This window comes from Coturnix japonica, chromosome 2 (assembly GCF_054131305.1).
Source record: "Coturnix japonica strain WE chromosome 2, WE-NBRP24, whole genome shotgun sequence".
Lineage (NCBI taxonomy): Eukaryota > Metazoa > Chordata > Aves > Galliformes > Phasianidae > Coturnix > Coturnix japonica.
The window spans coordinates 17,973,611-17,985,908 of record NC_140664.1 but is presented as its reverse complement, the minus strand read 5'-3'; the positions used below and the strand labels follow the sequence as shown (position 1 = coordinate 17,985,908).

The 12,298-nt window shown below is 35.3% G+C and overlaps 1 protein-coding gene across 45 annotated transcripts in view; it reads left to right on the top strand.

Annotated features, from left to right (window-relative positions):
- RIMS2 (regulating synaptic membrane exocytosis 2) overlaps positions 1 to 12,298 on the top strand; it is a 402,507-nt gene that overhangs the window by 79,806 nt on the left and 310,403 nt on the right. For 41 of the 45 annotated variants that reach the window (XM_085537163.1, XM_085537143.1, XM_085537159.1 and 38 more), the window contains exon 5: positions 3,397 to 3,408. The exons of the other annotated variants lie outside the window; for them this stretch is intronic. In XM_085537163.1, the coding sequence (XP_085393289.1) occupies positions 3,397 to 3,408 (12 nt within the window). The remainder of the gene's footprint in view (positions 1 to 3,396; positions 3,409 to 12,298) is intronic. 45 annotated transcript variants of the gene reach the window in all.

Below are 12,298 nucleotides of genomic sequence, written 5' to 3'. Positions count from 1 at the left end.
CCTGCTTTGCATTGGAAAACTTATTTTGAAGAGTTTGAGACTCTTCATTATGCAACTGTGCTTTTTCAGCCTGGAAAATGAAGGCTGTGGGGAGAACTTATTGTGGCCTTCTGATATCTAAAGGGAGTTTATAAATATGAGGGAAATCAACCTTTTTACAAGGGTAGGTAGTGATTGGACAAGGGGGAGTAGTTTTGAACTAAAGGAGAGGAGATTTAGGTTGTGGCAGGGGGGTTAGGACTTGCTGATCTTTTATATCCCTTCCAACCCAAGCCATTCTATGATTCTGTACTGCAAATTTTTGAGAAATATATATCCTGTAATGAGTTTTCAGGAAATGTGAATCATAGAATCATAGAACCACCAAGGTTGGAAAAGACCTAAAAGATCATCCAGTCCAACCATTCACCTATTTCTAATAGCTCCCACTAAACCATGTCCCTCAACACAACATCCAGTCTTTCCTTGAACACCCCCAGGGTCGGTGACTCCCTGGGCAGTCCATAAAACATTATTTTACATTTTATATTTAGCAACAGTGAATTTCTGTGTACTGCCTGCATGCATTTTTAGGATGTGTTTAGCGTTTACTTTTTCTGTTCTTTCATTCAATTCAGATTTTGGAATTTCTTGAACACAAATTAAGGTTTGGAAAAATGAGACTGTGTTGAAATAGAACAGTGTTACTGGATCATAGTTTCTAACATTAGAACCTACTGGCCTAAGAGTAATAACTAGAAAAACTATCACAAAACTCCTAGACTGTCTTCTCTTTTATATATAATATATATAAAATATTAATAACTAAGAAAATTATGTAAGTTTTAGTGTTACTGTGAGAGTTTGTTTCTGTCTTAGAATTGTTATTTCTAATACTTTTCTATCACTTGATTATTTGTTTTCATATTAATGTAATTTTCTTGTATGAATTCTTCATAGTTTTACTTCTGAAGTGTTTTAAAAATCTATTTTAGGCAAAACACTGAGTGAAAAAAGTAGATTAGAACATAATTCACAGTATGAAGAGGGGCAGATCATCTGTGCGTTTGCAGACTGTTAGAATATTTAACAGTTAAAATTTTCTGTATATAATTATCATTTTCAATTTGGATTGAGTGGAAGATCATATTAGAACAGCATAAAAATAGTCAGGACATTGGATAAATCACACTATTTTTGGAATAGAGATAAAATATGGAAATATAGTCGTATTGATGACAAAGTGGAATGTTTAAATATATGCAAGTGCATTATATGTAGGTAAAAGCTGTTGAAAAAGGCTAATATAGCTGGATTTTTCTTAATGAGTGAGGATGAGTTATTACTGAATATTAGAGAGGAACTCTAAATCATCTGGAGGTCATCTCATCCAACTTCTTGCTCAAAGAATGTTGAATTATGGGAGTTTTGAGGTCTTTATCCAATTGAGCCTTGAATCCTTGGGGCAGATTCAGCAGCTTTTTGTTCCATGCTTCAGCGTATGTCTGAGGGGAACATTACATATAGTACCACTTGTCATTCAATGAACAAATTATGACCTTTTCACTTTTTTTTAACTTGTGTAATTTTAACCTCTTCTATTTGCTATTTACATTTCTCATTCATTCATTGTTTTTAATATGTTCCCATTTTTTAGTTTCAATTTCACTGTTTGTTTCCCATTTTTGTGTTAAAACAACTATTATTTTTTTCTTCACTTTCATGTATTTAAAATCTTTGTCATTATTTACTGTTTACTGCATCTTTTAGGGATTTATATAGTTTTTGCCAAGTTCTTTTGTTTAAAATTGAGTCCTTAAGCTGCAGACATGGACGAATCTGATTCAGCTGCTCTTGTGTTCTTGTGCTGTTATTTAGTCCTTCCTGCAGAGGAGAGACACTTGCCAAGAAAGGAACTAAGTTACACAGGTTCTGTTTCAAAAATTTCTTAGCCTCTGTGCTGGGAACACCTGTTTATGGATTATGCTCCACTTGCATTGTAGAAGTATTTACTCCAGAGATGGAGATATTGGGATACTGGGTATTTCCATTTAAAACATCTCTGAGCATCTCCTGCAACTCATTGCAGTGTTTAACTGGGAATGCCACTACAAACTGCAGCATCTTTGAGAATGTTTTAAGTCCCTACACATAAGATCAAATTGAGTCAGGTGAGATGTGTGGTTTTAGGCCAGTCTCCTCCTCCAAGCAGGCTTACATTCACAATTAGACCAGGTTTCTTAGGATTTCATCCAGGTGAGTTGTAATAATCTGCAAGGATGCAGCTTCTGTAGCTTCTTTGGGCAAACTCTTTCAGTGCTTATCAACTGTTCAGGCTTTTTCCTCTTACATCCAGTCCAACCCATCCTTTGTTGCATTTTGTCCATTAGTTGCACATCTTTAAGAAAAATTCCGGCTTTGTTTTCTCTATACCTCAGCTTTAAGTAGTTGAAGTTTGCAAATAGTACCTCTCTTGCCCCATTCAATTCCACCCCTGCCTTCTTTAGGCAAAGCAAGCTTATCTTCCTCCCTCCCTTATTTCCTTGTATACTGTACTCCTAACTGTCCTAGCTGGCTTCTGTTATGTTCTCTCCTATTTGTAACTCTAGTGTTAAGGAGGACCTAAAACTTTAACAGGACAGGAGCACAAAGTTACATGTCATATGGGTATCTGTATATCAAAATATAAAATGCATTGTCACCCTTTCTTGGTGAGCAGTTTTATTTCTAACCAGGCAAAATTCATGTTAGTGTGCCTAGATTTAATCTCTGTATTGGCATGTGAAGTCAAGGTACCAGAAAATACTGCTCATTTATACATTATTCATTATCAATTGAAAAAAAGGGATATAGTTTTGACTGAAGTAGTTTTGAATAATTTTGTTGTCTGAAGTATTATTCCATCTAAACTCCTCAAAGACAGTTCCTTCAAGGAAAATAATAATAAATGGGAGCATTTGTATTAAATATTAATGAATATGAAAAAGAGTTTCATATAGATCTGATATGACATGCAATGAACCCTTGTGGAAAAACTCTTTTCTCTTTGTGCTTTAAGACTGTGAAATGTTAAAGATCTACTGAGTAACTAATGTGCAGTTATGCCATTATGCATATCCTCAGTCTGTCTGTAGTATACAGAAATTCTTCACCTCTCTGGACTCAGTGCAAGTGCAAAGGGTTGATGCATGCGAATCATTTGCGGTACTGGTGTCCAAGACATGTGGAGATAAATTCTGCATCCTTTGTATGATATGCCCTGCTTGTTTTATTAAGGTACATAGACAAGACTCCAAGTTCATTTATTTTACTAACAAATACTGTTGCTTGCTTTCAAAATGAAAGTGACTCTTTCCTTCTTTGTCTTTTCTGTCTTTTTTTTTTTTTCTTTCTTGCTTTCGTGGATGTGAACTCCAGGAGGACAAAGTGGTTAGAGCCTTTTTTCTGTCTAAAGTCCTTTTCTTTTATGGGTAGACTTATTTCCTGGCCTACATTTGCTTTCATTTACACACGTGTAATTCCTGCTGAAGGCAAGGGGGAGTTACTACCATTAAAATGAAAGCAATATATGTTATGAAAGGCTTACCTGTTTTTTCAGATAACTTAGTTACTATCTGTGAGTTGTTGTGGATGTGATGCATGATATTCCTCTCTGCAGCTTCTCTGAGCATGCCCCTACCTTTCCTTTTCGTTTGCAATATGATATGTGCACAATTTAAAAAAGAAAAAAAAAGTAAGAAATAGTCTAGTAGATGTTTCTCTTACAAAAATGCAAATGGTTTTTATTGCAGTGGCATAAGTTTTAAGGAGTACCTTTTGCCTCCTGTGGTATCAGTGGGTTTATTGTTGATATGTATGCACTCAGTGTTTTTAATTCTAGTAGTGTAGTTCAATTTTGGTTTTTAGTGGCAGCACAATTAGATGTCAGTAATGTTTAAGGAAACATACCTATTCTTAACATTTAGCATATGCTAGCAAAAAGTTGGAGGAATCCATTAGTACGCATTATTTTTAGTATTAATGTTCTATAGGCATTCAAAAAATGTAGTGCACATATCATATGAAACATAATGTTGAAATGTTGAAATAATGTCAGAAGTTATGCATGTCACTGACACTGTGTTTTGCTGATATTATATCTAAAATAAATATTTTAATCTTGTTTTATTTTATGTATGTTTAGAAAAAGTAGCATAAAGATGAATTCAAGAATAATCCAGGGCACACTTCAATATTTTACATTTTAAGTGTAATTTAAAAAAAAAAATTAGAATCAAGAAAGCTACCTGAGCTACTGTAAATCTACTCTTTCATGAAAATTTCTAATGTATGCTAAAAGGAATTGCAAAGGCAAAAGCTTGCCCTGTAGTGCTTTGAGTGTAAGTTCCTATATGAACTAAAGAAATTCTTTAGCATTCATAAGCATCTAGTGAAATGTTTATGTTGCACAGTCTTTCTCTGCTATAAATAGTTTTTTTTTCCTTACTGGTGGCATTGTCATGGTTCACATGCAACTTACATTTATTGGTGAAAAATACATTGTGTAAAGTTGTAAATCACTTGCTGTTGTTACCATTTAGGATGTGTTTTTTACAAGGGCAAATATGATCTTTGTGGTGGAACACATATGGATCCCCCAGTCTGTTACCGAATTACAGAAGACTTGGGTGCACTTGTGGATGGCAAGCCTGGTTATCATGAGCCAGCAATGTGCTCATGCGGCCTGGAAAGCCAATTGTATCCTGGGCCACATCAAAAGAAGTGTGGCGAACAGGTTGAGGGAGGTGATCCTGCTCCTCTACTCTGCACTGGTGAGGCCTCACTTAAAGCACTGTGTCCAGATGTGGAGTCCTCAGAATAGGAGAGGTGTGGACCTGTTAGAGTGCAACCAGAGGAGGACCACAAAAATGGTCCGAGAGATGGAACACTTCCTATATGAGGATAGACCGAAAGAGATGGGGCTGCTCAGCTTGGAGAAGAGAAGACTCTCAGGGGGACCTGATTGCAGGTGGTTCAATAGAAGGAACTTTTATCTCCTTGAAGAGTAAATTTCTCTTTTTCATTATAATATTGTTAGGAATTGACAGATGTTAATGGTGTTACCATAGTCAGTCTAACAACTAATGCCCATACGGTACTCCATATTGTAGTAACATCAAATCCTATGTTCTCTTGGGAGTGAAGGGGAAGAGCAATAGAGTTATGGCAATAATGTTATGTGATTATCTAGCTTTTATGCCTACCTGTGCTAAAGGAGAAAAGATACGGGAATTTCTACAGCTAATGAATTAGTCAGATTTTACCATAAGTAACAATTGTGCCTCAAGTTGCTTTAGGTAATATCTGGTTCTGCTTATTTTTCAAATGAAGGTTTTAGGAGTTAAGAAAAGGAAGAAAGAACATGTTACAGGTCATATTTTTCTTGACTACAAATATTATGGAGTAAGAATAACAGTGGTCTTCATCTTTCTATTTCAGTGATGTTAGTGTGGTTAAAACTATTGGTACATTGTTTGCAGGTACTCTCAAAGCAGGTATTTCAAAAATGGGATTTTTTAAACAAAAGCATTTACTTGTATGTTACACACGCAAAGAATCCTTGATATTAGTGGTTCTCCTTTGTTTTCTACTGTTAGCCTTTCAGAGGAAGTATGAATTACTGTGTTCAGTTTTGGGGCCTCCAGCATAATAAAGACATGACATTGAAAAGTCTATGGAGGAGGCCATGGCGATATACAAAGGTCTATCTTTACAGGAAGGCTTTAGAGGGACTCTTTGTAAGGGCATTTAGTGATAAACAAAGACGAATGGCTTTAAACAAAAAATGTATAGACTTAATTTAGCTATTATGAAGAAATTCTTTACTGTGGAGATGGTGAGGCAATGGCACGGGCTTTCCAGAGAAACTGTGGATGCCCCATTTCTGGAGGCATTCAAGGTCAGGTTGAATGGGGCTTTAGGCAACTTGATGTAATGGAAGGTATTCCTGTCCATGCCAGGGAGTTGGAACTGGATGGTCCTTAAGGTTCCTTCTAACTTAAGCCATTCTCGATTCTGTAAATTGGATCTTAAGAGGTCTATTCTGTATTTAGTAACCACAGGAGTGACAAATTCAATCTAGTGTACTCGATAAAATTATTATATATATAGTATATAAGATCTTATATAGAATTAAGATAAATATAAATAATATATATTATGTTATCTACCTAGTGGATCTCTGTCCTACTTAGATTTTTACAATTTCTAGCCAAATGATATTATTAAAAGGAGGATTTACATTAGCTCTAATAGCTTATAGCCAAATCACTGTAACTCATGGAAGGTCTGATTAAAAAGCTGAGGAACTAAGAAGTGCAATAGTTTGTGCAAAATGGATCTTCACTGCAAATATAAGAAATGAAGTAGTGAATATCTTAATTTTGACTGAATTTTAACTTGAATATAACAAAATTTTATTATACCTTTGCTTGACTTCAAAGTTGTTGTAGATATTTCCAGAGAAAGCAAGTAAAGTCATCTTAAAGGATGGTTTTGGAAACAGCAAGCAGGAGAAAACATGGTTCCTTCTGATGTGAATTCCTTCTCTTGTTGGTCATGGGTCTGACTTTTCAGAACTTTAAAAATCTCTATGTAATGTTTAGTTACAGACATTTGTGGTTTAGATACATCAATCTATGCTTTTCATGGGCTTGTTTTCTTATTCCTTCTTTAATAACTGCCTCAGGTGCAGAGATAAAAGACCAGCTTTATGGTTTGAGTTAGCTCCAACTTAATTAAATTATATGGAAATATTATTTGCAACAAATAATGTTGAAGTCAGCGCTGCATGTCTGAAGGAGAGAGAAAATCTCATTCTGAATTAGACATTGTCTGTAGCTGGTAATGAATTCTGTTTTCTCTCTCATCTCAGAAGTTAGGATGCAATTGCTGATTGTTGTAAAACTAAGTCAGCTGAAGCGAAAAGATGGTGTCTGTGTGAGTGCAATATATGGGGAAGACGTTTTTTAAAACCAAAAGAGGAGAGGCTTTAAAGATACAATGAATCCTTTATACTACTGCAGCTTGAGAGGAAGTCTCTCCTTAATTTCATGCAGACGCTTCATACTAGAAAAAATAGTTTTCTGAGTGAGTGGTGATGACACAGGAACCTGATCTGGAGTCTACCAGAGAAAGTGTAAAGACTGAACTATTAAGTATTAGTCTTACATATAACTAATGTGGACCTGTAACTCAAGCTGGAAGAATTGATTATCTTTTTTTAAGCTTATTTCTGCTTAATCAGTTGAACACTTATGATGTGAAGTGTGCAAGTTAGTGGCTTGGCATAGAGAGAATCTGATACCTCTGCTCTTTCATCTCTTTCAGCACGTTTAGGAAGTTGTTTTTAGACAGCCTCTTATCAATGGCTACAGGTTAATGAAAGCCTTCAACAGAACTGCTTATTATTCTGTAGAGGATAAACTTGAGAAATGAAACTAAGGAGCTTCCTCCTTGCTCTATCTCCAACATAGAGTGGGTAGAATGTTTAACACTTTGCTAGAAGTAGGTCTTCGATCTTTGTATTGTATGCATTTTAAAGTACTTAAAGACGCAGACAAATAACTTGTCTTTAAAAATGATATCCTCAGCCCTTAACAGTCTTAAGAACCTTCCAAATATTTTTGGATGAAATTGTCTTAAAGACTACTTTAGTCAAATTCAGAATCAAGCATTGCTACTCAGTAGCTCTCCAGGCTAATTCCCCTTGGTAACAGGTGTGGCTTTGGAGTTTTGAGCTTTAATTATTAAAACAAGGTTTAATCATTAAGATTTCTAGGCAAAGTTCAGACAATAGCAGTCATTTTTAGCAATATAGCCTCATAAAACAATTCTATGTAAGATTACATTAGAAAAGATCAAAAGCAATTAACTTTGGGCCTTGTTCTCCCTCTGTGTCTTACTGCCGATAAAACTCTGTATCCCCTAGTTTTCCTATGGTTAATTCCAGAGTAGTGAATATTATTATTCCAGTCACCAAAGACCCAAGCGGTTGTGAGGATGCTCTCATCTTTTATACGAAAATTTCTCTTGAACTGTTAACAGGAGAGAAAGCTTCTGTCATTTTTAATTCTACCACTCTGAACAGGTCCTGGGGCCTACCAAGTATCCTTGTGTTTCTAAACCACCTGTGTTGTGGGTTTCTGCCTTCACAGTGCCCTGCAGCTTTATCACCTGGGATTGCCCTGATGGGGCAAATATTTGTAAAAATCATGGGTTGTTTTATGCCCTCCTTGCTGTTTGCACACAACTGCTTGGGTTAACTCTTATCTATTCATGACGCTTCACTCTGACCTTTTCTTATCAAGAAACATGCTCTGGGTCTCACTGAGCTTTTCATGGGCTGTATGTTCTCTAAAGGATATTTTGTTTAAAACAAAGATATTAATTTCTTCCTTACTGAAATTTGGGAGTAAAAAGCCCAAAACTTTGTTTTACGAAGAGATTTGTTGAAACGGGATGTTTCCTAGATTTTAAAGTACTTTTGACAAGAGTCTCCTATATTGTTAGTTATTTATGTTTGTTTTGCTGGGTCATATCTCAGCGACAGGAAGCTTAATTATTTTCCTCAGTGTCATTTCCCAGAGGGTTGTCTTGCAGATTGGGATCTCTAAAAGTAATTCAGAGAGTTGGCAATGTAGGCCTTCTTGTCTTAGGCCAGTTATCCTGGGGTGTTCTCTGATACTATTTCTCATGTGTCCATTTGTCTGAGCTGCTCTCCTTTATCTTGTGTTCAGTCACTCTCATTTTCTTCATCACTATGGAGTGTACCTCCAGAAACTAAAGGTATTTTTAACATATGTAGTCATGAAAAGCTAGTTTTCTATTTTCTATTTCTTATATTGCAAAAGATGAATATATGTAAATACCTTTAAATTTATTCGTAAATATTTTTAAATACTGTTTTTTTATTTATTTGTAGAAGGTGCTCTGATTGTGCAATAAAATCATGTTCTTTAGTCAAAAAAAAAAATGCTATGTAGCTTCTGATTTTCATTATTTTCAAGACTGTCACAACAGCACATACAAAAAAATATGGTCAGTATATATACATCTTATTAAAGCTGCCGATTGAAATTCGCCTGAAATTGTGATGAAGAGCACCCATACTACATGACTAGTACTGATGGCTAAATTAACACATGGATGTCTTTTTCTTAACAACACATGGGAAGACTTCAAAAACCTTAATGCTATACTAGAATACTCTCTGTGAAGCTTGTCACAGTAAAGGATCAGAGAGGTTAGACTCTTATAGTTGAACTTAAGGTTAGCTTATGTTTTCTTGTATCTGAAAGTTAAATAGAAAATGGAAATAGAGCAACTTCTTGACACAATGTATGTTCAGAATAATCTTAATTAATGTACCCTAGGGCTACAAGGTTTTTGATCTTAGTCTAAGACTGTTTGCTTTTGTTAGCAACCTTTGTGCTTGGATAACACACTCTAGTGTGTTCAAGAATGTATTTAAGAATGAACACAAGCAGTAATTAGATGGGTAAGTAAGTGTTAAAGTCCTTTTACAGACACACATATACATTACTATTATATCAGATGAGGTAGAAAGTGTGTGCCTAAAAGCACGTATAATTTTTGTCACCTGCCATAATCAGTGTAAAAGATTCAAATTTCTCCTATAAGCCCTGTCCTGTGCACATACATTCTGGTAATGTAATTTTATAGTATAGGAATTAGAAAGAGTTGGTTTATTTTAGAAGGCATGAAGTTCCTGAAACGCATCACAGCTGATTTAGAGGGAGCCTGGTGGTATTCCAGGGGATGGTTTTCACTTTGCTATTGTTCTTACCTTAGAAATCTGTTTTCCACTTTCAGACTGTGAACCACTTAATGCTTAATTCTTTCTATAATCTATATTAAAATAGTTTTGTCTTTAAAATGTGTGTGAAAATAGCATAGTAAAAATAGATAATGCTACCCATAAATACATTTTCACTGTAATTTTTGTCATTCCAATTAATAGAGCTATTTCTAGTTCCGGAACCAGAAGACTAAACAGTTCTTGAGCAGTTAAATTATATTTGCCACCTGTTGCAATATTCAGAAACCATATCATGTGCTATTAAGTTCCAGGTGTAGACCTTTATCAAAGGTAGCTCAGCAGATTCCTTGTTTCAGTCCCAGGTGTGTAACAGCACACCTAGGACTCTTTGGACACAGTTAGACATCATGGCACAGCAGGGGATGTTATAAATGTTTAATTATCTAGATTCAGCTTCAGTGGCTGGAAACCAGTGCCAATATATATAAATAATGAAGACATTACTAGTGAAAGAGTAAAGCAGCAACCTTGCAAGGTGTTTTTTTTTTTTTTTTTTTTTCCTTTCTTGAGTTCTTTGCTTAGAACTTTATTTAGATAGTGTCTTCAAGGAACGTTTTTTGATAGTTTGAGGAATTAAGGTGAAATAGCCTTGCACCTGGCTTATTACTTCTTGTTTGCTGTTTAGATTTGCTCTGAGAAAACAGGAGTTTGTATGATGAGCATGTGCTGATTGATAGATCAAATAGTGGGTACGCAGGCAAGACAGTTACTCAGCATAGCATGCATGACTTTATATAGACAATTTCAGCAGATCTCGGACTTCAGTGAATTCATGGAGAAAAATAAATGTGAAAAGCCATGTGTTTAAACAAGATGCCTTTTTTGAAGCATAAGTAGGAAGTATTTGATAATTAAACATTCCTGTGTTTGAATTACTATAAAGATGCCTTCATTCAGCATCAAGGAGATCTGTGAAGGAATCTGGATTTCAGGTAGCTACTTCAATTTCAGTCAATTGATGTGTGCTAATGTTGGTAGTTTATTAAGAATTCACTGTAGGTCACAAATTCTTGTTGTCATTTTAGATATGTGGGGGGGAAAAAACATACACCTGTGTTTTGTAAATCAAACACATAAACAAAATTGAAAGGAATCCTGATTGATGTTGAGAATGATGTACTTTCACAAAATGAATTTGTAGAGTATTTTTGTAGTGATAGTATAATAGATGTGTTTTTATTGAGAGAAGATAGAGTTTTAGTTAATTAGTTTACTGTGTGTACGGACAGATCTGCCATTTGCCTTTAAATGTTTAAACTCCCTGAGCATTGTTAATAGTCTTCATTTAACCTGTTCATCTTTCAGTTTCAGTGTAATTGCTACATAACTTCAGAGTCATGACCTGGTTAATTAAAGTGTTCTTGCTCTCAGATACTTGGCCATGTGATTAAGAAAGATGATATTTATTGTTAACAATTTGGGTTTTCTGCAGTTCTAGATAGGTAATGTCTAGAATCTTTCATAGAGATTAGAATGCTTTTTCCTCTACTTTGGAAGGTAGGGCTGATACGTGCAATTTTCTGGTAGTCTGCATTCAGTGTGCGTTAACTTTGTGAACTCTAACACCATGATGATTATGTATATATTGATGGTTTGGTTTTGCTCTTTCATAGGAAATTTATCTCTCTTAACGTGACTTCTAATCTGCTTTAAATTCTCCTACAATACACATATCAATGTTGTACATGTTCTCCCCAGCTTTCCCCTCAAACATGCTATAGTTCATTGGCCAGAAGGTAAAGAATTTTGTGTAAATCCATGAGTTTTTCTGTTGCTGACCTCTCCAAAGCCATTGTTTCTCACCTCATTAGAAGCACAAGAGGTGTCCAGTACTGAATTTTGGGTATTTATGTAACTCAAATACCTCTTTGTCAACCCTGATTTAATTTGAATAGAACCTTAAAAAATTAGAGGTGAGGCATTCATTTTTACTTTAACTACTCCCTCCCCATGTACACTGTGCCCAGGTCTGGTTATACACTTTTGTATTCTTAATGGCATTTTTCTTTGAGAATCTTTGGTGTGTTTAAATAATTTAGTATTGCATCTTTTCCCTCAGTTGGAAGAGCAGCCTTTCCCAGCAAGGGGATCAGAACTATAGCAACACTGAATGCTATGGGAAGTTTTTGATGAAGGGTAATGTGAAAAAAATACTTAGATTGAGCAGAAAATTAAGGGCAGCAGAACTAGTGCCGACATTCATATGCTTGAATTACGGTTTTGTATTTAGTATGGTTGTGCTAATTTCAATGTGAGCATGTCTTCCCCTATCTTCTGCACCATGTGCTTATAGAAAATCAGGATGAAGACATAACTAAGATGTCTTGCAAATACATATGCAGTGGATGAAAAGCTCTGCTGTTACAATCATTCCACAATATACTTTGCATGAAATAGGTTTTAATTAGAAACTTGAAAGAGATCTGCTACTGCGTGATC